General features: G+C 38.6%; 3 protein-coding genes across 10 annotated transcripts in view; 2 read left to right on the top strand and 1 right to left on the bottom strand.

Annotated features, from left to right (window-relative positions):
* Positions 1 to 172: 172 nt before the first annotated feature.
* EXOSC3 (exosome component 3) lies at positions 173 to 3,558 on the bottom strand. The gene is made up of 4 exons (XM_080400943.1): positions 3,255 to 3,558; positions 2,976 to 3,125; positions 1,952 to 2,103; positions 173 to 494 (listed from the first exon to the last, which is right to left on the bottom strand). Exons 1-4 carry the CDS (start codon positions 3,513 to 3,515, stop codon positions 293 to 295), a joined length of 765 nt encoding a protein of 254 aa, XP_080257069.1. The 5' UTR covers positions 3,516 to 3,558; the 3' UTR covers positions 173 to 292.
* Positions 3,559 to 3,882: 324 nt separating this feature from the next.
* Positions 3,883 to 12,297, top strand: LOC308069135 (DPY30 domain-containing protein 1-like). Of its 7 annotated transcripts, none has more exons than XM_080400940.1 (6): positions 3,883 to 4,213; positions 5,483 to 5,635; positions 5,730 to 5,852; positions 7,593 to 7,673; positions 8,593 to 8,676; positions 10,843 to 12,297. In XM_080400940.1, exons 2-6 carry the CDS (start codon positions 5,489 to 5,491, stop codon positions 10,894 to 10,896), a joined length of 489 nt encoding a protein of 162 aa, XP_080257066.1. In that variant the 5' UTR covers positions 3,883 to 4,213; positions 5,483 to 5,488; the 3' UTR covers positions 10,897 to 12,297. The 7 variants fall into 7 exon arrangements, with proteins under 7 accessions (XP_080257066.1, XP_080257067.1, XP_080257065.1 ...); XM_080400941.1 differs by having other exon boundaries at positions 5,480 to 5,635; XM_080400939.1 differs by having other exon boundaries at positions 3,883 to 4,476.
* Positions 12,298 to 14,668: 2,371 nt separating this feature from the next.
* The window catches only part of MAT1A (methionine adenosyltransferase 1A), a 30,903-nt gene continuing 18,133 nt past the window's right edge, over positions 14,669 to 27,438 (top strand). For both annotated transcript variants that reach the window (XM_080400919.1, XM_080400920.1), the window contains exon 1: positions 14,669 to 27,424. In XM_080400919.1, coding sequence (XP_080257045.1) covers positions 27,331 to 27,424 — 94 coding nt within the window. In that variant the 5' untranslated portion in view covers positions 14,669 to 27,330. The remainder of the gene's footprint in view (positions 27,425 to 27,438) is intronic.

Below are 27,438 nucleotides of genomic sequence, written 5' to 3'. Positions count from 1 at the left end.
TTCTCACTGAAGACTTCAGTTACACCTCAAAACTCACAGCTAAACAAGTTTTGAAGAATGTCTCCACATCAGTCAGAATTCAAATACAAACAGCATTTCATAATCACAAAAGTGAGTAAAACCAAAGTTCCTAAACAAGACAAAAAAAAGCAGAGAGGATGAAGAAGGGAACTAAAGAATAAAAGTCTAGTACTTTATTTAAAAAAGTGGCTTTTAATATAAATTGGAATACAAAAATGACGAAAACACCCTACAGCCATCTCGAACAAATGCGCAACAAGGTTTTCTCTTGTCAATTCCCTGAAAATTTCGCAAGCGCTTGTTTTCTCTGCTCTGCAGTCATATACTCACAGGCTTCCAAAATATTCACTATAATTAAAGTCTGTTGAACTGTTTTTGCTTTTACCCATATTCTTCCATTCATTCCCAGCACCAGCTCAAATGGGTACAATTGTGACAACTCCTGAATTATTTCACTTTTGGGAGCCAAGAGTCTGTAAACAGAATTTAAAAAAAGTCAGAGAAAGAAGTGCTCATATTTGATAGACACATTTTCAATAACTAAAACACAGTACTGGTGTTCTGGGAACTATTAAAGCAACACCAAAAGGTTAAGATGATCACATTGCATATGGATTCAAAACCAGCAATACAGTAACAGATTTTTAATTCTCTTCTCATTAAATACATCTAAAAAGCCACATTGAGCACTTGTGAAATTATGTTTAAACTAATTAGATTCAGAAGTGATGCCTGACAAATTTCAAGTGAATCAATACTTTTATACCAATTCTATGATTTAATGAATTCTAAAAATACATTGTTTGATAAAGTAACATTTCTAAACTGAGGTTATTTGTAAATTTGACACCAGAGTTAAAGGTGTGTCCTTCAAAACACAACTTCCCTTCTCCTTCAGGAGACTGTATTAACAGCAGTAAATACTGAATACTTTATTAGCTAGCAGCATACTGAAAAATAAAACGATTAAGAATATTGTAACTCGTCTAGGATTAAATCAAGCTTCAACAGACTTCCTCAAAGAAGAAACAAACATATCATGATTTAGCATTTACTCGTAACATACTGTTATTTATTTGCATACAGACAAAATTCTGAAAACAAGCTGTGTGGCTGCAAAAAATAGTTGTCATCAGTTCACACTGACATCTGATGGGATGTGTAAAAAAGACAAACCATTACTTACAAACCCAGGAATGAAAGCTGTACTGCACCTCCGCATTGCTTTTCCAAAGAACAACAAACAAAACCCCCCACCAAAAGCAACAAAGATTGACTACCGTTTCTCCCTACTATCTCATATTCTTTGATAGTCACAAAAGTCTTTATTTACATCAGCTTAAGTAATTCCAAAGTTCACAACACGTTTAAAAGCTTATGAAACACTTCCTGGATTAACATGTGAGTTCTAAATGAAAATCCCATGAATTTTTAATCTGTATCCTTATTTCAATGCAATTCGTTTTTCGTTATAAGTCTGAAAATATGCATTGATGTGGAAAGCCCCCTTTTAATCTACTGTCAGCCAAATGCACATCCCCCACTATCCCATTAAGCAGAAAAGTGACAGTAAGCATTTACAATTTTTAAACTCCAAGGTATTGTGTACGCACATGAAACTATCTTGAATGTTTGATTTCCCCAGGTCACTAGTTTTATTTTCCATACTGCCTTGGCAACCACATCACTTTTTCTAAACAGGTCACACAATGCCACATACAAGAGCATCTAAATCTCTCAATGGGGAAAAATAAATGCTTCTTCCAGGTCAATATCCATACTCTATTCAGTAAAACTGGTATAAGTGCACTGAAGCAATTACATGCCCTGATTACCAAATTGTCCACACTGCTCAGAGGAAATAGTTGTGTGAATTCTATCCCTCATACCACAAATGTTAAAGTGACTACTTACTTTTCTTAGTACTTACTTTCTTATTAAACCTAAGGAAACTTTAATGAGGAAGCCATCTTGTCCAATTATTCCCATTCCATTTGATCTTCCACTGCTGTCTATACAGACCATCTCTGGTTCCATGTCTTTATTTGCTACAAGGAACTGACCATAAATAAGATCTCCCACCTAAACAAAGCAGCGCCAAAAAGCAAAAGTAGTAAAAAAGATAATACTGCATTTGCAAGAAATACTCAGCTAATAAAGATCCTCTCGTGAGGCCACAAAATAGTGTTTACATATTGTTGGTAGAAAAATAAACCAGTATAACAGGGATTTTACATTTCCCTCTAATAAAGGCAACATCCTCTCAGAAAAGTTACCTTGCATCGCTACCAGACTTTGAAAAATACAAAAAAAGTACAGAATTCTATTTCATGGAATATTTCTCTTTTTTTAAATACCAAACATGAATTCACTTTCTTCAAACTTTAAGGGTATTCAAAGTTTAAGCAACCTGCTCTTATAATCATTTATCAGGCTGATAACAACAACAACAACAAAAATCATTGTAACCTACCTTGTTTTTCTTCAGTGTCTATTTTCACATTCTGGTGATGGCATTTCAGTTGAATGCTGCAGCTGTGGCAAGCATGTGCCACACCTGTTTATAACAGCACTATTAAGAAAACATTTTCTACTATTACCAGATGGTGGAAAAGCTTGGTTTAAAACCTTAACTTCTGAGTGCCTCCTTGGACACATCAGTTATCAACAGCATCTGCTGCTGGCAGGGTTATGGTACAGTTAAAAAGTTAGGAGTGAAAAAGCCTGCCACCTGACAGGTATCAAACCACACTAGTTTCACATTCTCAAAGCCCACTGCCTAATCGTGAAAAAAGCCTTCAAGGAGGGCAGAGGCAAAATGATTATGAGTAAGCCTGCATACCTCCTTTTCCACGTGGCTTATAAAAATAATTTTACTAAGAAGAACCACTAAAACGTAGCAGAAGCACCAAACGACATCGCTAACGTATTAGCTGATAAAGAAAGGCATTAACCTGCACGTTGGGCCTGTTCCTCTTCGTGGCGCCTTCAAAGGCCAAGTAGGACAGCGATGCCTGCTCGCTCCCACCGACGTCCAGCTTGAACACGTCTCCCGCCTTGGCCGTCACCACTCCTATGACGTGGTCGCCCTTGACCGGAACATACTGCAGAGGGGGTTGGGGGACAAAGGGGTCAGGCAAGCGCGGACGAGGGGGGGCTCCCCCCATACCCCCGGCCGACCCGGTCCCTCCGCGCCCCGGGCTCCCCCCCCGCCCGGTCCCTCCGGCCCCTACCCGCTTCTGCTGCGAGTCCACCCAGTAGGCGCCGCCCGCCGCCGCGCCGCCGCCCGTCTGGCGGTGCCTCAGCAGGCCGCACTTGGTCACCAGCAGCCCCGCCGCGCACCGCCGCAGCCCCGGCCCGCACAGCAGCCGGCCCCGCGGGGCCGCACCGCCGCCCAGCCGCAGCCGCTCCCCGTCCTCATCGGGGTGGGCGGGCAGGAGCAGCACGTCCCCGGGCAGCACCACCTGCCCCACGCACGCCTCGGCCGCCGCCATGACCGCGCCGGCGCGGAACGGCCGCCGGGCGCCGCGCAGGCGCGGGAGGGGCGCGGCCCGGGCGGGGGGCGCGGGGTCACCGCGCGGGCGGGGGGGGGGTCCCCCCTCTGCCAGCCGCTGCCGACAGCGCGGGGGCAGCGCGGGGGGCTTTCCCTCAGCTCCGCGGGCGGCCCCGCTTCAGCCCCCGCGGGGAGGCGGCCGAGCCTCTGCCCCCTCCGCAGCGTGTCCGCGGAGCGCCAGCGGCACCCTCCGGCCGCAGCGCTGCCGGCGGCCCTGCGAGAAAAATACCAACGAAATACACTAAGAAACACCGACGCCAGCTTCTTAACACGCTGAGAAATACTGAAGGAGGAGAAATCCTCCTTACCGTTCAAAAGTCAGGTTCCCCGAGCTGGGTGCTTCGCTGCCGCGAGGCAGGCTTCTGCTCTGAAGGAATCGGTCCGGCAGCCTCACGTCTGCTAGGGAAAGACCAAGATAACGTTAGTGTCATCGAGCTTCGGGATTCATACAGGCGCTGAATCAATTATTTCACTTGCAAAATTATTTCAGGGATTTTTGAATACCGGATGCTAATGCAACAAGCAGCCGGCTGGGTCAGAGGCGAACGTCTGCCGAGGAGCTTGTCAGCGAGGAGAAGCGACCGCTCTGCCTTAATGCTGGAGCCCGACCTTTGGGAGACCACCGCCGTAATTAAAAACGTAACCTGTAACCGGAATGCACCCAACGATTTAATCTTTAAATTAACCGGGGAGGAGCCGTGCGTTGCCGCCGGCCCCACCCCTGTGAGGGCCCGGACCGCCCCCGCGGGGCGGTGACTGACCCGCGGCCCCGCCCCCCGCCCAATCGGGTGCCTCCTAACAGCGATGTGGAGGTCGCGGCGCGGTCGCGAGCGGCGTTGCTTAGTAACCCACCGCGTTCCGGGGCGGCCGCTGCGGGCGGGGAGCCGGCGCAGAGGTGCCCGGTAGGCCGCGGGCGGGCGGACTGCTGCCGTCCCGGGGCTGTGGGGGCTTCTATCAGGGAGCGGCGCTGCGCTCTGAGGGAAGGCGAGCGGGGGAGCGCAGGCCAGGTGGTTACCGCAGCGCGCAGCACCAGAGGTGGGGTGGCGGCGGCAGCGGGTCCTAGTGACGGCCCTCGGAGCACCGGGTGCGGCAGGGGGACGCGCCGTGTCTGGCAGGAGCCGGAACAGCGCTACGGGAGTGGGACTGAGGAACAGGCCTGCCCAGCGCCGAGCTTAGGGAAGGGGTAAGGGCCCGGCCTGTGCTTGAGTGGAACCCGGGGGCAGAGGGCGTGGGTGGGGGCTGCAGGTGGAAGGGGTCGGGGCAGGGGCCGCTGAGGGCGCGGAGGGCCAGCGCCGGGCGGACCTGCCCCCGGGCCCTTCGACGGCAAACGGAGGGTGTTTGAGCGTTGTAGACATCGGATTTCAGCTATGCGATGTGTTTACTGGCATAGGGGTAGTAAAGTCTTGCATGTATGCACAGAGATTTGTGCCTTCGGGAACAGGATGGAGCGATTGCTTCAGGCCCTGGTCTTGCATGCATATCCTAATGCATAGTTTTGTTAGTTCAAACTAAAATCTGACCTTAATCGTTTGCAGAACTACTTGGCCGTTCTACAGATGATCTGTACAGAAGTTTTCTATGTCCTGTTGTGGTTTTGAGGGGGTTTTGCCATTATGCTAAGCTGGCATCGCCAGCCTATTTCCAAGCAGTTTCTGAATTAGATGTGCCCAAAGAAGAAGGGACTTTTTATAGCATTTTTTTCTGTAATGCTTCATATAACTGAGCTGTCACTGGAGCTTTTTAAGAACTACACCAATATTAAATTTAAATAACTTTCTAATCTTAATTGCTAGATTAATAAGAAGAGTAATGTTGTATTCGATATTTGGTCCCTAAATCAGTAATTCTTAAAACCCTTAGTTTAATTTTGACCTTGGTGGCTAATGTCTTTCTGTCTGTTGTTAGTAGGTGTGAATGGAGTCACAGTATCTGAAGAGATGCCTGGGGAGTTGCTTGAAAAAGGGACTGGCAGAGGTGGTAGAGCATCGGCCAGCAGATCCAATAGAGTATCTGGCACACTGGATTTACAATTACAGAAGAATTTTACATGAAGAAAAAAAGGTGGATCCATCTTGGGGGAATAAAAATTAATAGTGATATAACTCATGCTATTTAATTTCTCTTTATTTTTTAATTGATGTTACTTCTGAAACAGAGAATGTTGGAGAGGACTGAACTGGAACAAGAACGGGAGGCAGCCCTGGTAGAAGTCGAAATATTAAGAAAAATGAAGGAAGAAGAGCTAATCATCCAGCGGAAACTTGAAGAACAATGTCAGGTTAGTAATAGTTAATAATAGATAATTATAGATAGTGTATGGTGGAGTGGCATCTGGTACCTCAGTATATATCTCTAATCTCTGTATAATGATTTTGATAGAGGGTAGCATAAAACAAGTATTTTAATCTCACTTTTTTAAATAATAACTGAAATACTAGTCAGCATATAGGAAGTAAAATTTCAAACTCTGCAATAAAATATGAAGGAGCCTAAGATAAAAAACAACCAGTCTGAGACTGACACAAGTAATAGCTTTAAGTAGACTCTCTTCTGTAGGTAGTTATGAACAAGAGCTGCTGTAAATAAAGCTAGAAACAGTTGCAAAAATTTGTGGCCTGCTAGGAGGCCTGGGAGTAATAACCAATCATTGTCTCCAGCTGCTTCGGTGTGATACCTGTGATGCAAAAGAAGGTAATGAGAATGTATGTGTAATTAGTGTCCTTAAAGCAGCTGGGAATCAATGAATGAAGATTGCATATTTAAGCAGTATGTATCAGATAGCCTGCTCCAGTGAGATGCCTTTTCCTTTCCTTAACTACCTGAGCATTCTGTTGGCATGAAGATTTTTGAATGCTATACTTTGTGGACTTTAAATATATGAAATACAGATAACATTTGTGTTTCTAGTGATACTTTATAAAAGGAGTCATGTGAATTTGACCACGTGTGTGACAGCCTTGGTGGTGTTTGTGCTAATGTTGATATTATCTGAGTGGATTTTTTAACATGGCTGACTTTCACAACGTTAAATTCGAAGGTGTAACTAAATCTGTGCTGATCTTGTCGAGCCCAGTTCTAGTATACAATACATTCACTCTGTTTCACTTGTACTTTTTAAATTTGGAGTTTACTAACTTGCAGACCAAAAGTTATGTGCTTAAGGATTTCATGAGTCATTCAAAATAGCAAATGGAAACAAGAATATTAGATCGTGTCTAGAGGTAATTGACAGAGAATTAAATGAATTATTTCATGTAAACTACAGGAAAGATGTTCAACAATAGTCACATTAGACACATTTTTTTAACCTAACTCACAGTTTTGGGTATGTTCATGTTTTCAGACATGTTTTGATTGTGTGTACCAAAAGGGAATGTGAAAACTGCTTACTACAGTATGACTGTATCTGTTGTAACTGCCTACGAAATGCTACAGCAAACAGTATCTCTAGGCCCCGGGACTGTTGAATGTGAACACTTAGATTATGCAGTTTCTGAAGTTTTGACTTAAGCTCATAAAGAATAAAGAATAAACACTTTGTATTAGATATTTCCAATTGGAAGTACTAAAGGTTGCTGCTGATGATTAATGTTAATGACATTGCTTACCAATCTTTCTGTAGATGTGATTCTATATGGATTCATCTGTCTGTGCTAGATACTACGTGAAGTATCAGAGAGCTTAATCCAAAGCATAGAACATAATGAATATAGACTGATAAAGAACGTGGGGAATGAGACAATATCTTAAGTGTGTGCCCTAACTTCGGTTGTCTGTTTCTTTTTCCTCTTGGTAGTAAAGCCTTTCTATCCACGCAAGTCCAAAACCTATGAAAATGTTGAATCTGATGATATGGAAAGGGCTTTATGTTATTGGCATTGCAGTTACGTTTTATGCTCCCTTTTTATTTTATGTAAGGTTTCAGTCATTAAATACATTGTAAGAGATGGGGTGGGGAAGGTGAATGAGGGTTGGGGTTTTTTGCCTTCTAATTTGTCATTTCTTAAACTGACTGCAGGGCCAGTTGGAACAAGAACGTGAGGAGTTGGAACTGCAGAATGAAGATGACAAAATGCTGTTTCAGCAGAAAGATCAAGAGGTTTAAGCCAAAGCTTAGTCAGTGGTTTGAAAATGCTGTTAATCAGCCGTCTTTTTCAAGATGCAGGCACTAAATAACATGGGCAGAAGCCCATGAGTGTTGAACTAACACATAATTATTATTTTTAAAAAGGTGAAAAAGGACTAAGAATGTCTAATACCTTGCTTCCATTCTGAGTTTTATACTTGAATTTTGGTCTGTCATATTAGGCTTATTTTATTTATATTCAGAATAGAGCATAAATTCATTGCAAAACTGAGCGTAAGGGTAGCTTAGCTGGTGCTTTCACGTTCCTTGGTGATATTTATGAGAAAAAGTAACTCGAGCATGCCTAATTTAAGTGTCTAGACAGTAATGTTTTACAACGTATCAACACAAAGTCCATTTACTGTACCTGGAAAAAGAACTGTGGTTTGGAATTGGGATAGCTCTTGATTCTGAGATCTGGTGCACAGGAATTTATACTAACAGAAGAGTGTGTATATAGATGTCCATGTGAATGTATGGTCTTTTAGTGCTATTTCAGTAAAAACCTATGCTGATAATTGGCTTTTAAATGTGACTATCTCTTAAATTTACATGCAGCACGTCATATTTTAGAGATATGTATGTTTTAGTGCACTGTTAAAATAATGACAGAACATAATTGTAGAAAGATGATGACCTGAAAGAGACAGAAAAAATTAATATGTATAAATTTAAACCAAAATTCCTGGTATTTAAAAAAAACTGGTAAAAGTAGTCTTAACGAGCATACAAAGACCATATTCACATACCAATACATTTGTATAGCATGCATCTAAAGTATTCTCTTTATATTAATATGTAATGTGCTTTTAACACATCTGAAATATTCTTCATAAACAATTATTCACGGCGTGGAATACTTTTAACTGGAAACTGGTTTCCATTACCATAGGAAATTGGAAAGACGATAGCTGAACTTACAGATAAAGCTGGAGTACCTAATCTGACCAGAATTGAGGAGAATGAACAGTTAGAAGTAAGTGTTTAGAAAGAACAGGGAGATTATAAATGATTGATTCTTACAGATTTGCTTTTCTGTGCAAAGGTTAAAACTGTTGCAGGTAAGACTCTGCTGGTTCATTTGGTTTTAAGGGATGGTATTTTAGCCACAACCTGCAAACTGCCGATAGCTTGTTTTCTGGTAAAAGTTAAGCCCTTGTAAAAGACTGTGGTGATGGCTGACTAAATCCTCAAGATTTAAAATGTGCTTTTGTATTCAGGCATGTTACAAATGAGAATATGAATATCCTCAGAGAGGAGGCAGCCTTCCTTTGCTGTATGAACAGTCATATACAACATGTACTAAATCACAAATGATGACTTGCTTTTGAGTGACCGAAGTTATTTATATTTTTCTGGCTGGTGTGAATTATATTTTTTGGATAGCAGAATGCACTCTTGTGCGGAGATAGGTGAGCAACCGTTGAACAAATAACACCAGATACTAAAGACACACAGTGCTCGCTACGGCTAGGACTTGCAGAGAACCAGGTTATCTGAGCCTTATGCCAACATGAATGTAGTGCTTTCAATAATACAACTACACCTCTGTATTGTGATCCTCAGGCATATTCTACACCCAGCTTTTTACTTAATTTTTTTTATTAGTCCTTTTATACTTGACAATCCAGGGAAATGAGAGAATATGAGTCAGCCTTCATTTATTGTAAGGCATGGCAATACCTTTAACAAATGATACCAAATATTGCAAAATCACTCGGCTTTATGAGTATTCACTGGTCATGAAGATATTCATATCTATCTGACTTTTTCCAGTTAGAGTATTCCAAGTGGTACGACTTGAGATTTTGATGTATTAGTTTTAGTATGTCATTATCAGAACCCTTTTTCCTTTATTAGCCTTAATAATTTGCCCACTTAATTTCTGGTATCAGTAGAGTAATTCTAGCTCAGAATTTATATTGTGATATTAATATGCTTTATGCTTAAGGTTACTTTAATAATAGCCTGTTTTATAGGTGTAAATATATTTATGAACATACTTATGACTATTCTTAGGATCAGGTTTTCAGAGGTGTTTTTTTCACTATGGTAAATCAGATGAGTTCTCAGGGTGTTGTATAGCCCCATTTTTTATAATTTTCTGATAATTACATATTAGAAAGTATTCTTGAGGCTTCATGCATATTTTATGCATTCTTAAATAAGTTAATTGCAAAACCAGATGTGAAAAGTACTACGTACTGCTTCACAGAAGTAAAGAATGCTGCATTTAGCTCTAGGGCCCCCAACGTAAGAAGGACATGGGCCTGTTGGAGCAAGCCCAGAGGAGGCTACGCAGATGATCAGGGGGCCCAAGCACTTCTCCTGTGATGACAGGCTGAGAGAGCTGGAGCAGTTGAGCCTGGAGAAGGGAAGGCTCCGGGGACACCTTAGGACAGCCTGCCAGTACCTAAAGGGGCCTCTAAGAAAGGTGGGGACAGATGTTTTAGTAGGGCCTGTTGTGATAGGACAAGGGAGAATGGTTTTAAACTGAAAGAGGGTAGGTTTAGACTAGATATTAGGAAGCAATTCTTCACTGTGAGGGCAGTGAGGCACTGGCACAGGTTGCCCAGAGCAGCTGGGGGTGCCCCATCCCTGGCAGTGCTCAAGGCCAGGTTGGATGGGGCTGTGAACAACCTGATCTTATGGAAGGTGTCCCTGCCGGTGGCAGGGGGCTTGGAGCTAGACGATCTTTAAGGTCCCTTCCAACTCAAACCATTTCATGATTCTATGAAAACGAGTAATAAAGTTACCTGCTGCTGGTTATATGTGCCGTCTCCCAAGTTTTCATGCCTGAAGTCATTTAAAGTTGGATTACATTGGCCTTTGGTAATATTATTTCAGATTTTACAGTGATATGTATGTTGAATTAAACTAAAAATTAAGAACAGATCAATAAAATTAAAATATATAGATTTGTACTCTTGAAACTGTACTGCTCTCAGAATCCTAATACTTCATCCAGATTCGTTGGATTTTATAACAAAAGTCTGGTGATAAACTTCATGGTATTTCACTGAATGAAAGAGGTCATAATTATATTGATGGTCTGTCATGTGGGTTTTTTTCCCTCTTTTTTACTTTTTATGAAGTTCAGTTAATGCTGGTAACTGATAGAATTTCTTTTTTTATTTTGTAGAGTATAACAGATCTCATGGCAGAAGCAGAACAAGAAAGTTCCCAACTGATCTGAAAGCAGTAAATATATTTTTCTACTCATTACTTGCTGAACCTGAAGGGTAATATTTATGTATTTTATATAGAGAGCTGATTTACATACCTGTTGCTTCCGTTTCTGTGCTTTCTGGGTGCTTGTATAAAGTCTGTTAATTCTGCCATGTGATGCTTTCTTTTTGTTCTGAAACCATTGTAGCTAGCACAGCTGACTCAGGAAGAAAACTGCAATTGAAATGAAAGCAGTGAATATATTTCTACTTATTGTGCATTGATTCTTGCAGTGTAATCATAATAATTGTAGATATAATTGAGTCAAGGTTATTTTGGAGTAGAGGCTACAATATGATAATTTGAATCAATATTAAAAGAATAAAAGATATTGAAAAAGGATTTTTCAAGGATTTGAGCGGTTTCTAATAGAAAGAGGGAATGCTCTGTGGATTAGAAGATGGAGGGGGTTCTGCACATAAAACTAGATGCAAAAATCAAATCACAAGGTTTTCCCGTTTATCTGGAAGAGATAAATTGAACTCTGTGACTTAGTAGACAGATGTACTAAAAGATCTTCTCTGTCTTACAAATCATGAGGTGCTTCTTGTAACACTAGGTGTTTGCTGTGTATAATACCTTTTTCTGGTTATTATGTGATATTAGGTGAGTTGCAAGTGTCTGCATATCAGTTTTGATTAGTCAAGTCTTAAAGTGATTTTTCTGCATTTTTCTTGAATTTGCAGATCACAAAATTACTTCTGTGTTTTTACTAAATATCATTAGTTCTCAAAGCTTTACTTCTAAAAAAAATTTGGAAGAATATTTATTTTGATCCATATTTATCTGATAAAAAATAAGTTTTATAATCCTTAAAGCTTGCATTAAGTTTTATAAGAACAAATTTCTATAATGGCTGTTGTCTTGGTATAGGTTGTCAAGAATATTCTGTGTCTGTTAATTATAAATGGAAAAGACACCAGCATTAAGAAATCCTATGCGTCTTGGCTAAAACATGCCTTTCCATCTCAATGGCTTCTAATAATACAGGTTAGTCGGACAATTAACATTAAGTCGTTGCCAATATTATAGAGTGAGAATACTTTTATTACAAATTCAGTGCATAGTTAGTGCATTCATTGCATCGGTTTTGGCATGGAAGAGATTTTTGTGATAATTTCTCTTTTGATTTGTTTATATTATATCTAGTTTTAAGGATTTTGATGTTAAAAATATCTATATGCCCAAAAAGCAAAGGTCAACCATGTAATAAGTATTTTTCTGCTCTAAATAACTTGTTCTGTTCATGTAGCTCATACTAGGCATAATCCTAGTAACTTTTAAAAAGACAAGCATAAGCACTATTGGTTTTTAGTATAGTAATACATCATTTTGCCCTCAAAAATAATAAAATACGTTTATTTAACAAGTCCTGTTGCCCTTTTTATTGCTACATTGCTTTTTGGATGCTGTTAATTGGCACATCTTATATGAACATCCTTAATGTCAAAAGAGAAAAATTTCACTTTCCAAGTATAAATGTGCAGAAATGTTTGTGTAACTTCTTAAGTAATGAGAAATGGAACTACTTTTGTGACGAGGTGGTCAGGCTTTGCTGTCTACATTCATTCTGCATTGGTATAGGTTTGTGATTTCCATGACAGTCAAGAACCTTTTCTGTGGAGTGAATATGCCCTTGTGGCTGATATTCCAGTAAACTGTTTTTGTCACATTTTATGGTTTTATCTATTAGTAATAGTTGAAATAGCATTTTAAGATACTACAGATGTAATTACACCTGTTAACACTGTATGCACAGCAGGTTCTTGTGCCAATCTCAAAGGGATAGAGTAACTGGATTAATAGATGGAGTTTTCTTTTGAGCCAGTATGTATAACTGATTCTTGTTATTTAGACTAAAAATTTCAAAAAGTGGTAAGTAACTTGTGTCCATCTGCGGTTTATGTCCAGTCATGTCAACTGTGACAATTTCATACAGCCTTCATATTTAATCAGGAAATATGTTCAAGTTACAAGGCAGTATTTTAAAGCAAAAATAATTCTTATTACTACTTCCAACATGCAGCTTTCACTTTCTATCTTGTCATAACATTTGTATCTTTCTTTGATTTTGTGTGTCCACTAGAGTGCATCCTAAATAAACACACTGGTGGCTTTGTCAGTTACAATCCAGGAAAACTACAACTTGCTGTCATTTTGTTTCAGCTTATTTTTAACTATGACTTTTTTCTTTGTGATCCTGCAGTTTGTATTCCCCATTCTCTTTGTTAGATAAATATTGAATATTTGGATGGAAACTTTTATCAGAAAATTGCTTAGCAAGTGTCAAAATAAAATGGTGGATTCCAGTTTACCTATTTCTTTGCTGTTACATACAGAAGACTCAAGTTTTTCAAATGTTATTTATAGAAATTTTTCAGGAGTTGTGCGTTGATCACCTTCTGTAGCTTTATAGGAATTCTTAGGCTGGATAGACAGTTCTTGGCTCCATGCTTTAAGGTGCAAAACAGCCTGTAGGTAACTTAGAAATGTAGTTCACAGCAAAGATGACTTCTGCTTGGGTGTCTAAGCCTGGAGGGAAATTAAGGCAGCTTACAATCATCTTTTCCTTCTCCTTCTGAACTTTAACCTTCTTTGGAGTATAGCAAGCTAGAGCTTGGAACAGGCAAAGAACAGAAGAGAAGATACTATTTTATTGTTACCACACATGATGCAATTTCAGAAGTGTTAATACAATTTAACCTCTGCATAAAATCTAAGGTCATATATTGGAAAAAAAAATGCAGTTACCTAATGCAACTTCAGCTACAGATTACATTCCCTTCAGACACATTTTTGTGGAACAAAGAAGATGGAATTCAGAAGCAGATGATGGAAAATGTTGCTGAAAATAAGATGCTAAATACTGACAGAAGATTTATGAAATTGTCATTTTCCTTTCTTCAGAACGGGAGCAACTTATTTAGGCTGCTATCAGACCCCATGTACAGATCCTCCAAAGAATGTGCTGATAGTAACGTGCCCGTTCACAGCTGTTCTCATTCCAGCAATAGTGAAGCATAAGGATGAAAACAGATATGAAGCCCAGAATAGGACAAAATGAATCAGATTAACTATCAGTCTGCTCACAAAGATGGAAACAGCTCTGCAATGTGAGAAGCTTTTTTCATGCAAGGAGAAATACATGTTGTAGCAAGCACATTTTAATGTTACCTTTTAACAGAACAGGCTTTATTAAGTCTGCAGCCTCTTATGATGGATGATTTTCTTTCATAGTCTAAAGGAACTAACTTATCTTTTTGTAAGCAAAAGCTTTATACAGTAATTTACTAATGGTAATGAGAGTCGGATGAATTAGTCTGGATTAAATGTAAAATTGAATTCCCCTGAACTTTGCTAATGCAGTTTAGTCATATTTGAAGTCAGCTATTAATTGCTTTACTTCTGTGAAGTTTTTCCTGTACTTAAAGATAAAGAACAGTGTTTTCTATTGACTACAGCTTGAAAAGTCTAAACCTGTTACCTGCTGATAAGGACTGATCCACTTCTTAAAATGTCTTACCAGTACACTTGTTTGATTATTATTTTTTTTTTAAACTTTTGTTTGTTTTCTGGCATTACCATTATAAACCCTCATGCGGTCTTTGTGCTTTATACTTGTCTGCTTGTTTCAATTCATGTGATGGAAGAAGCTATACAATTATAAGCATATATAGGTATTACTGGGCTAGTAGTGGAAGAAAAGCGGAGAAGAGAGGAATGTGCCACTTAATTGAGCTGTCACAGTGTAGCAAACTTTATAAGAAGCAAGAGACAGATTCACAGAATTTGAGAGCTCTGAGATGTATATTCAACTTAAAGGCTGTGGGTCTTCCCCGTTAACCTGCACCTTGTAGAATCACTATCATAAACCAAAGTCAGCGTTTAACTTGGATCAGAGATCAGAATTGTTGTCACTTGTATGACTATTTTTTTATTTGAAATAAGTTACTCTAGAAGGTGCTATGTCATGAAAAATTACATTTACTAGGGCCTGTGTGGAAATGCTGAGTGCTTTTGGTTTATCTTTAGTTGTAGAGCTCTCACAGTCAATGGCCATTTTGAAAAAAAAATATAAAAGTTGTGCTGACCAGTTCCTTAGGTTAGTCTTTTGACTGTATGGACATGAGTTAACTGAAGAGGAGGTAAATAAATGGTTTAACACAGTCCTCTTTTTTTTTTTTTTTTTTTTTTTTTTTTTTTTTTTTTAGTATTAATACCAAGCATGTTTTTATGATAACCTGAAAGTAAATCCACAGGTAAATGGTCAAGTAATAAGTAGAGAAGGTTGCAGTTTGCTGCTTCTTGGTTAACCTTATTTGAGTTGTTACTTATTACAAAGGCTGTATTGATGTCTCTGTGCTGATGCAGAATTATATCCTTGTTTTGCATTTGGCATAATTTAAAATTTCAGTGTACTTTAAATGATGATGTAAAGCTTGGGTTTGATTTAGGAAAAATAAAAAAGTATTTAGGGATGTCATATCAAAGTTATCTGAATAATCTTACCCTCTCCAAGGACTATTTAGAAGGTTTAGGTATCTTTTAACAAGCTCTCCAAGGAGATTTTGCTGCTTTCTGCACGTAGTCATTCATGGATCTCAACAGAAGTTGCTATTACAAAGGACTATCACTTTTTTTCTGAAATCTTGAGAAAGTTAAGTGTGAAAAATATGTGATTTTAGTTTGATGCAAGATTCCACTGCTGTTTGAGTTCAGCAATTTGTTTTCTGGACAAAAGGAATTATTTTACTCAGTGGTTCCTCTATAATTTAGACATAGTCTAGCAGATTCCAGACAAAGAAATCAGCTGCTTCTGTGGCAGGAGGAGAATGTCTGAACTTGATCAGTATCTTGGCTAGTCCGGTTTTCTTAATGAACTGAATCATTTGCAGCTCTTATAGAGCTGATTGTAGTGGGTTTGTTTTCACAAAAAATTGAAGCAAAACATTTTTTGGTGCCTTGAGAAAGTAGTCTTGCAAGAACCTGAATTTTGTTCTCATTGAAGTTACTGAAAAAGCTGTAGTTGAAAGTTCTACCTCTGAGAAGCTGTATCCTATTTATTAAACTTTTAATATACTTAACATTAAAACATGAGAGAATCGATTGACTCAAACTACATGTAAGGAAAGGTACTGCAGAAATGAAATGAGAATAATTGTTGTGGGGTGGGTGGGAGAGGGGAAACATTCAGGCAATAAATCATTCCCACTGCAGCTCCCCTTTGCTGTTTCAAGTCACATTCCTGGGAGTGTGTTGGGCTTCTCCAATCATTCTGCTTCATTTCTACTCCACCTCCTGAATGTACTTTCTTCCAGAAATGACTGGCTGCATGCAGACACACCTGTATTTGGTTCATTATTATCTTAAGCAATTGCGGTTTTGCCACTGATGTGTTTAGTAGATAAGTTTAAAAAATGCTATTTATTTAGCTGATAATAGTAACCCTGGAAACAGGATCTGTTGTTTGTTTCATTGTAAACCTAGCTGCACTGAAAAGTTACCCTTAGGCACTAACAGCTGAAAATTTCTAGGGCTGGGACTGCTGCGAAATCCTGAGACAGCTGTTCTTCAACATTTTTTGGTGGGCATATGTATCTTAAGTGGAGTCTATAGAAGAAAATGCACTACTGTTTTGTCTCTCACTTGGGCTTGAGTTAAGTGTTATTGTATTTGCTTGTATTTTAAAATTATTTAGTCAGGTTTCTCAGCAAGAATGATGATCAGTCATCCCTCTGCAACACTATTCTCTTACCTCAATAGATTGTGTTTTTATAGACACTGGTCTCTATATCTTTAGGATAAATGTTTTCACCACTGCTCAGGCATAGGCCACTGTTAACTCAAACAACTATTCCCCTTATCCCTTTACTTGACTCTTTAAATTTTTATTTTTTTTTCAAACTAGCACTTGGAAACTCAGCATAGTTACATGGTGTACAAGTCTGTCTTAGAATGTGCACAAGCTTTCCTTGGTACAAAAACCCAGGAGAATACAGCCAGACTTATATATTTCTATATACTTGGCCTGACTCTTTACATAGAGTACTATAAAGGCAGGTTTCCTTTTTTTGCCACAGCTTCTTCAGCTGTCTCTCCAGCAGCTACAAGTCTCACTATTCTGTGACTACAAGAAAGTTGCTACTTGTATGTGTGGGAAGCTCATGCTGCTGGGAGCAATACACCAATATTCTTTTTCGCACTTTTTTTTAAATCCAAGAGCCATCTAACCTTTAAAAATGATCCATTGACTATTCTGTATTTTGCTTTGGTAGGACAAATAAATTCCTAGTATTAAGTAAAAGAAAATTTTACTACTTACAGTATTTCAATGATATAAGCTGTAAAAGTGAAACCTGCAGTTTTGAACAGGTTTGAATTTTTGTGAATTCAAAATCTGGAAATGAATTCTGTGTTCTCGTTTTCTGTCAGCGTAGACAATATTTTAGTTTCTAAGGAGGGCAGGTCTGTACTTACTGGCAGGATTCCCACTTGAGTGCTGGTAAAACATTCATGCCAGCTGCGTGGGAATATCTGTATGTCTTAAAAATAATTACACATTGGAATCACTTTGCTGGCCTTGCTTCTAAAGATTTGCAGAATCCCAGTGACATATTTTTACAGTACTGCAGAGGTGGAGACGTAACAAAATAGAACTGATCGATTTAAAACTCCAAAGGCCTTGTTCTCTGACTGTTGCTGTTGGGATGCTAAGCTGTTGGTAACTGGCAAATCTTTAATAATAAACCGCAGTATAGACTTACTATTAGTTTTCTCATTAGCCAAGATTTCTAAAGATACAGAAGAGAGGACGTCTTAGAGCAGTGCTTTATGAGTGCCAGTTTCAGTACTAATTTTCAAAAGCAGGAAGTGTGGTGGACTTTCACTTCACTGCCCATACATTCTAATATGTATGGTTCAAATGCTTTTTCTTTCAAGAGTTGATAGGAATAGTTGATAGGTTTTGTTTATGGCAGGTCTGCTCTGTTCTCTGTTTTCTGGTTGACTTCTTTGCTAACTGTTGAGAGACCAAAGGCAACACTGGTGTTTAATTACAAGCAACGTGGATTGTGAAAATAAGAAAGGAGCAGTAGTAGTAATTCTGTAAGTTGTCAACCTCAGAAACAGGAAATGACCCTCTGCCTAGGAAACGGAATCAATGATTGGTATGAATTCAGAAAATTAAGGCACTCCTGAAATCCATTAGTAGGAGAAGCTGGAAGAGGGAGAAAAGAACTACCAATGAATGAGAAAATACTGGAGTGGAAGAAGAGATGCAGCCTCAGAGCAGCTCTTGCACATGTTAAGCTATGAGCCACTACCCATGGGTACTCTTATGTAGGGTAGAGTTTAGGAAGGTAAAGAGAATACTTGGTGGTTCTGTTCTTTCCTGCATAGTAGAACTTCAGGCTTCAGTTTCCCTTTACAGGACTAAAACTGGGTCTACTTCCTTGAGATCTCATGTTACTGGTCCGTTTCCTGGAGTGCTGTGATTTTATTTTTTTTTTTTTGTGATGAGCATAACTTGAATACTTTCATTGCAGAAGTGAAAAACTTACAGATCTTAATCCTTAAGAACCAGATTTTGAATTTTATAGCCTTAATTCACACTAATACCAGATCGTATTCAGAAGGTTTAGTTAGTTTTAGTATTTTTTGCATGTTTCATTACAACAGGGAAGGTGTGGCATTCTTAGTCCTGACACTTCTTTCTCTTTGCTAAAAGTGTTCTTGTGGCTAAGGGTCAAAATGAGGTTGTTACACCTCACAAGTCCAATGTTAGTTCTTAGGTAAGACCTAGTGCCACTTGGCAGAAGGGTAAAAATTTGCCCTCACAGAAAAGACAAAGTTGTTACATATCTACTTGTAGCAGAAGTGCCTGGCTTGGTTTATCATTCTTCGGTGGTTCTTCTCTGTTTTCCAATAGAGTGAGTAGGCTGTCAGTCATGAAGAACACTGGGAATAAGAAGCCACTAGGTGCTTATGTTTTTATTACTAATAATTTTGGAAGGAACATTATAAGATTCTCTTTTCTTAAATTTTAAACCGATAATCCTGCACGTGAATTTAAAAAGAAATGCTTTTGGAAAGGGTATTACTTCTATTTCACTCTTATGGTAAGTATTCTGTTGGAAAAACAATGGCATAGATAACATGACTCCGTTGTGCTCTTAAACGGGTATATATGAAATTTTATAACAATAGTTGTAACAAGCTCCACGATACCATCTTGAAAGTTTGGAGCCTAACTATTCTAAGCAGCTTCATCTTATCTTATTTCAAGGTATTGTCATGATTCGGTGCTTTCAAGCATCCCGTGGTGTCAAAATACTTGTTTAGTGATAAAGTAATAGGAAAAATTCCTTATGCTGTAGAGAAAGTATGTGTACAAATACATATATATTTATACATACGAAAGAAAATTTTCAGAGACATCTTACCCTTATTGTTTCTTTCTAGTTGGTTATGAATCAATTAATAGTGTAATAATTTTGATAATCTTTGGAAAATAAAGCTAAAACAAAGATGGCGGGGGGCATAGTGATATCCTGCACTGCAGATGTTGTGAGCTTTTGCTGACATTCCCCAGAGTTGCGTCTGAACATAAAGTTACAATACTAATTCAAAACATTGCAAGGTAGCATTTCTAGAATGCTGTTTAAAATGTCAGTAGCTTGCAGTAATAGATGTTGGACTCTTATTTGCTTTGTCTTAAGAAACCAAATTTATTCACAAATTTGGAAAACATCCTGAGGCTTTTTGTTTGTTTCAGGGCAAAGAATTTAAAAAAGTTTCATAATGAAACTCTGAGATTGCAACTGTGTCTGTAAGCCTGAAGATCTTTTAGTTAGACTGAAACTTTCCATTCTATATTCCATCTGTGAATGGGAATCTGTAGAAATGTTTGTGTGTTCTGGTTACTGTATGCATTTTTGTCTGGTATCATTTATATACTTGTGTTGGTTGATGCTACATACCCTTCATCCATTAAACAACATCCCCTGTTTAGACAGATATCTAAGAATATAGTTGGCGGTGTTTTATTTCATCCTTGTTTATCTGAAACTACTAAATGACTAGTTGCAGTAAAATCTTTCAGACACAGATGAAAGATAATGATGTTTGCTAATATATTTGCCCAGGTGGAGTAAGTGAAATTGCTATTTCAATGGCAGCCTTCCCTGGCTGAACCAACTGTAGGAACAGTTAGTTAGGAGGTTAGGTTGGGGGATTTCAGAAATGTGAATTTCTGAAATGTGATTGTGACCAATCAGATTTAGTTTGCAGTTTTTGCAGACCTCTGAGCACCACTAGCGTGTTTGAGCTCTGTAGCAGTGATGGTGGGAGCATTTGTGAAAAAGCTGTGAATAACCTACGGATAGGAATCATGACAAAAAGTGTTGCTGGATGTGTGTTATATATTTTTCTCCAGATAGCCATACAAGCGTAATTCTGCAGCTCACAGCATTATGCAGTCCTATTCAGTCATGCAAAATGAATGTAAAATTCTGCTATGCATTGTTTACTAGATTAGTACTGAGTGTGTAAGTAGATGTGCTTGCCTGTATCAAGCAGTTAAAGTATGTAAATATTTTCATTGCAAGCATAAAAGAGGTATTTCTGCAAATATTGGTTATTGTTTCTCATACACTATGCATATAGGGTAGACTTATGAAGGTTTTTGATCACTAAATGTTTCAGAAAAGTGATTATAGTCCTATACCACATGAAAGAAGAGTCTCTTCTGGCATTACCTATCTAGAAAAAGTCAAGAGTGCCTGAATTTAACCTAATGTTCCTTGTCAGGAAGCCAGAATTTACGAATTCCACAACTGTTCTTGCAGATAGGTTCCTGAAAACTGACTTCATGTACTAGCGTCAATATTTGTTTCAAAGTCCAAAGACCACCTGTACTGTAAACATCTGTGAAACACTGCAGCAAAAACTCTTGGGTAATGGCTGTTTAAATGCATCAGTCTGTTTCCTAAGGTACTGAGGAAATCCTAATGGTTTACATATATACACTAATAATGTCACAAGACACGTGGAAGCAGGTCGTACAGATCTTCCCTAGCCAAACTGTTTTTGAGATCTAAATCTATGGCTGTAAATGGGGTTTAGTCTGGACAGGTGATCAGACCTGTCATGAACAGCAAGGAGTCCTAACTATTCTCCCCGAAAGGAACTGTGGCTGTGCGTGTATCTGATGTGTGGTCACACCCTACGCAATTGAAATTAAGGGTTTTGCTTTATTACATGTCAGATGACAGTCTTTCTCCAGCCAAACAACTGACTATCGACTGGAAAAAGCATCCAGGGGAAATGCATAGATGGCTTTCTGTAAGGTTAAAGAGAGACTGTTCCTAATCAAAGATTTTTCCGTCCCTGTCCAAGGCATAACTTTAACAATGAATGGTTTAATTTATTCAACTTAGCATAATAGCATATGAGCAAAATGCTAAATCTGTAAGTTATATACTCTTACATTTGCAAACTGAAAAAACTTTGCTGTGTGAGACAAAGATAGAATAGGGCTCCATTCCTTCTCATCTACCCCCTCATCATTTATGGGGGACCCAGGGGATTTGTGATTCTGCTGTAACAGGACTCCACGTAAGGACGTAACACAAACAAATGCTTCTGTGTTGCTCTGTAGAGCTTATAACTTAAACAGGAAAAATTGCCAAAGACTAAAGGCAGAACTAATTATATACCAGTGTGGTTTAATGCTGTTTAAATGAAGCAATAAAAAACAATCAGCGTAAGGGAAACCTTAAACTTTAACTAATCTTGCTATTTTTCCACCATTTCTGATACAACAATGCTAATTTGTGAAGACTGATTAGAAAACAGACTTTTCTATTTGTTATTATGGAAGAAACTGAGGTGTATATCTGAGGTGTTAAAAATGCCTGTGTTTGTAAACAGGTGTTTCATTTAGAGCCTTAAGGAACGATCTAGAGGTTGAGACTTAATTTTCTGTTTACTCAATAAAAGTCCTAGCTCTTTAAGTTGTATTCAATTCTACCTAGATTTCCAGTTCTGTGGAAATAATGCTTCTAGTGAAATTAGTGCCAAGACTACAGCTAACTTGGGTGAAGGCAGAATTTAGCCCCTGAAGTAGCTTTAAATATTTCCTCAGAAGCAACTCAAAGTTGCTACTTCACGTCTAAGGCCCTAGCACATGCTACTTCATGACACAGCCATGAGCAACCTGTTCAAGTTGGGGCTGCTTTGAGCAGAGGGTTGGACTAGAGACCATCCAGCCTCAAGGATTCCATGATTCAGTGATGTGTCAGAATAGAGAATTAGAGGTCAAATGAATGCAAAGAGGACAAGCACATGGGAGAGGAGCAAAATTATTTTCTTTGATGTTAGTAATGAAAGACTTCTTAGGCAGGGGAAGGCAGATGGGAGACAGCAGAGAATCTCTCTGAAGCTGAAGTAACTGTGGAATAACTTACATAGATTGCACACCAAGAAATTGCTTGAGTGGATCTGGTATTTACTCAAAAAGGTATCAGAAAACTCAGGAATGAAAGATCTGAACTGCTTATGGTTGTGTGTGGAGGTTGCAGGAGGTCCGGTGCTCCAGAGAAGGAAAAAGGTGATGTGAAAGAACAAACGCTGGGTGATGAGCGCCCATCAGAATACATACTACCTCCTCTCCTCTTGCAGTCACGACAGGTTTTTTTCTGCCCCACGGTATTTATTTTAACCTGAACGTTTATGGGCTAGTGAAATTCTACACCTGCACATTTGAGAGGCCTTGAGCCGCTCTCATTTTCAGGTAACAGAGCTGAGAGTTCTGAAGCAGGTGGGAGTTCTGTGTTAAGTTCCTGACGTTCAACCTTTATTGCTCTGACCAGTTTTGTCGTTCTTTGTGCAAAAGAAACAAACCCAGCTAACATTTTCTGTATGTTAACTTTAAAAGCAAAACAAAACATCCACCTCCCCCAACCCAAAAGGTACAGACTAAATCAAGTCTTTTCACCAACAAACCAAAAAGCCCTCAAAGGCATGCCCATGAGGCTTGCATAATTTAGTGCTTATTTCCAACAGGAAAAAAGGTGAACTGTAGTTAGTAACTGCAGTGTGGTGAAACAACACTATTTGTATTATATGAATTACTTCTACTAAACAGCATAAATGAAACTAGTATTAAAGTTGGTTTTGTAAACACCTGGAAAACTTTTTTTTCCCCACAGGCATGAATTAGGAGTGAATTCCTTGCATGGTTTTATAAAGTGATAACAAAATAGCAGGATAAAAACTTAAACTGTTAACCTGTTAAACAGTTAACTTTAGTAAAATAAAGTCTTGCCTGATGATAAAGTTGAGATAACAAAAGAGAAGTATTTAGGGAAACACTTTCCTATGTGTTATTTGTATGCACAAAGTGTTTCTGTATATTGTTAGTTAAGCGTGTTTGAGTCCTTTAATGATAATGGAATTGCAGTTTTCAGTTACTGTGAAGTGTGTGCTCTCTGCAAAGCAAGTCCTTGTCCTTTGCGTTTGAGAGTTGTGGTGAGAGAGACAAATTGCATAGCTTAAGCAATGGTTTTCCCACGACTGATTCTAGTCATGTAGAAGTGCTTCAGAGTTCTTGATACAATTTCCTCCTCACTCAAAAGAAGTCACCTGAAAGTTTCCATGGTGGTGAAACAATAAAAGTGAGTGAGTCTAAACCTGTACTGAATAAGGATGCCTACTTTCTTCCTTCCCCTTCTGCTGTGATAGTTAAACCTGTGTTTTCTGTAAGCCGTTAGCTCAGACACATTTTCTCATTTCTACAGAAACCATTCATCCATGAAGGCTCCATTCTCACTGGTTTATAAAATGAATGGGACATCAGTAGAGACAGGTAGGGTGGTGGAAAGGAGTAAGTAAAAGGAAGATAAACAAAGAAAGGGATATGTGTTTTAATCAAAAGAATATATGCAAGACAAAAAGAGGGAAGGGGAGTATAGGAGAAAATCAGGTAAGGGTAGGAAAGGAGAGGATGAGCAAGTAAAACGATCAGATGAGAATATGTCATGAGAGTTCGAAGGTCAAGACAATTTATTAGTCATATCTGTCTAGAGAATCAGCAGCATCAATAGCAATCATTCATAAAATTCTTTTCTCAGTTAAATCTTTTCACATCATTATTTTCAGCGCTTTCTCAAGGCTACGATAAAACCATCCCTTCTGACAGCTGTTAAGTGTTACATGAACTAGAAGGGGGATGGTTTTGCAGGATTCCTGTGAGTAAAAGTAGCAAAACTGTGGGATGTTCCAAATATGAAGACTTACAGTTAATAGTTTCACTGTGTGGTTATTCCAGTGGTGACAACGGACATTATAGTCAGTATGAATAAATACTTAGAGCAATACAGAAGGACAGTGATACTATTACATTGTGATTTTCCTGTCTTTCACCTCATTTCAAAGCACAGGAGCTGTATTGGTTGAGAAGATTTTGCCATTAGGTATCTTCTGAGTAAAAGTTATAGAATGTAGTCAAAAGATACTACAATGCTGGGCAATATACAAATTATAAATTGATTTGCAGAGAAACTGACTTTCTTAGGGCTCAGCCCATAAAGCTGTTGAGTACGGCAATAAAGTTAACAAAAAAATTGGAAGCCTGTTACATGACTGGTGAATCATTATCAATAAAATGGAATAGGGAGAAACACTGATATCAATCATTATTTTATCATCCTCTTTTTTTTTTTTTTTTTTTGGATAGGCAGAAGGTATGTGCCAGAAAGACATGATGGTAGAGCACTATCTTAAGTTTTTACAAATATTTAACAAGTCAAATTGTCTGGGAAGAAAAGCCAAATTAAACATTACCTAACCCTGCAGTGGTTTAGAGTTGGTCGCAGGTGTCCTAGAAGAGAACATGCTGAGATGCTTCGTGGACATAAAGCAAATGTGTTGCTCTTGATAGTAAAACCACAACTGGAAGCTGTTCAGGCTGGAGTTTTTACACAAGCTATGTGAAATGCAGGTGTGCAGCATTTCTAGAACACTATTACCAGAGAGGATATTTTAAGGAAGGGTGACCCTCCAAAGTTCTCAAGGACCAATGCATTTCACTCACCAGAAGTGAGTCCAAAAAGGGGACTGTAACTCATTAATCTTGTATGACAAATAACTTGCACTCTACAGCATTTTAAGAACTTGTGCTTTTTTGGTTTTATATGGGATAAGAGGACTATGTGAGACGCTTGCTTCTGCATTCTGTTTAAGTGTTACCTTAAAAACAAAAATGCAGATTCCCAAAATGCAATTTCTGTCCTGAAGTGGCACTGAAAACCAAGAGAAAGCAAAAACAGAAGCCAGAGAGAATGGAACTCACAAACGGACAATCTTCAATCTTTTCTGCTTTTTTTGGGAGGATTGTTTGTGGAATTAGAATGAAAACTCTTATGTGTATAAAAAGAGGTTTTGTCAGACGTGTTTCATGTATTCCAATCCTGTCTTCCGGTGCTTACATAAAGAAAAAGCATTTGCATTTAAGAATGGATGCTTATTACTGGTGTTACTTTACTTTAAAAGTTAATATAATTTTTGAATGTTACCCATTTAACTACGGTTAGTATCATGAGTTACTCTTTGGTCTTCTGTTTTTCTTACAAATTCTATTTATTTTTTTTACTGGTGTTAATGCATAATTTATTCAGACTGGAATAGAATGTTCGTGTCAGTAGGGTGATGACAGTTTACTCCAGAGAAAGCTATGTCTCATAGTGTGTATCTGATGTGTGAATTCTGCATTTTTAAGTACAACTAGTGCTTTTCATCCTGTGAAATGAATTCTATACAGCAGAAGACCAAGAAAATGTCCTTGAAGTTAACAATTCCATGTCAATGATAATTAGAGAGGGGCCAATACTACAGCAAATAACTGCTGAACATTCACAGGCATTGGTTATTGTTTTCAGGAATGTAGGTGGAAAGTGAAAATTCTAATGAATTCTTACTTAAATATGTAACAGTGAAGAAATTAGACTCCAAGGGGCTGTATAAAGTGATCTTTGAAAAGAATACTGACCAAGGTTTTGAAGTAAACTAAGTCAGTTTTTAAACTGATGAGTTCTAAGGATTTCATTGCTGTCAAAATTGCAAGGGCTGTTGAACAAGCAGTGTGTTGCTCATTATAATCCAAGTATCAGATGCACTTTGAATGATTAAGAGAGTATGATTCAGTGTTTGTTGAAGTAAAGGGAAATTTTTATTTTGGTAGACCAATGATTTGGTCTGAGACTGAGACTAGGGTGGTTTCTTTAAAGGAATTAAGAATAATTACATTATTTTATAATGGTGCAGTAATGCTGGGCATTTTCTGGATCTGCCCCATGGGTAGGTTTACTTTTTTTTTAATGTATGCTAACTTAAAGACATGTATACCCACAAAATGCCATCTGTCTTCATACCTGTCATACCATCAGCATATTCCAGACACGAGCCATCTGACTAGAAGTAATTTTCAGTAGCAAAACAAGTGCTGAGTACTCAGATGTGGCAGTCATTGTATTTCTAAGGGTTATGGAATATAATATGAGAATACGATACAAAAAGAATTAAGATGGATCTGAATTAGTAGGAGAGAGGACAGAGGAAAAGAAAAGCAAAGGCTGAAGGGAGAGGTCTGCATCTGAATGAGAAGCAGTCATCACGCTAGATCTTATCAGATGTTTCGTCTCTCAAATGTGCATGAAGAATGAATGGAAATGAAAAAAAAATATTTCAGGAGAGAACTGTACTTTTCAGGAGATGAAAAAGTAACATGAAAATGCAGTTACATGATGCACAGTAAACTTCTTCCAGTCTCTGCTAGGAAAGACATGCATTTACATATTTTTAATCTATCCTTGTAAAACCACAACACGCAGTTGGAAGCACACCATAGATCCCAGAATTAGGGGAGAGACAAACTGAAGAAGCAGCTGACCTGAACTGTCACCAGTATTCCTGCGTTACTTCGTGCTCAGCTGAGTTGCTAAGATAACCAGTCTTGCACAGGTTGAATGCAGAATGTTTCCAAGAACTGAGTTAATTAGTGAAATATCCTAAAGTTAACTAACTCCCCTGCCAAGAAATGGGCTCTTCCATTTTCCTCACATGATTATCTAGGCACTTTCACTTTTCCATATATAGGAGCAGCTCAGGGACTGACAGATCAGGCTAGGTAGGGATACAGACTTCAGGCACATGCATACTCCTTGCGTGTGTACACAGGTGCAAGCACATGCTCACTTCACACACTGAAATTCAAGTTAGTCTAAGAGGTAATAAGTGAAGACAGCAATAGTCGTGCTGATAAAAAACCTTCTCCTTTAAGAGAAGGCACTAAAGTTAGAACTCTTCAACCACTTTCTAATAATCCGTCAGGAAAAGCATCACAGTCATGAATGGGCCAGTGGATGGTTTATGTGATTACACGCTGGATGATGAAGGGGCTTTCATGTTCACATCGGAGTCGGTGGGAGAGGGACATCCAGGTAAGAAACCAGCT

This window comes from Falco punctatus (genome assembly GCF_963210335.1).
Source record: "Falco punctatus genome assembly, chromosome: 9".
NCBI classification, from domain to species: domain Eukaryota; kingdom Metazoa; phylum Chordata; class Aves; order Falconiformes; family Falconidae; genus Falco; species Falco punctatus.
Note: the sequence above shows the minus strand (reverse complement) of the source record. Positions and strands in the feature narration are given on the sequence as shown.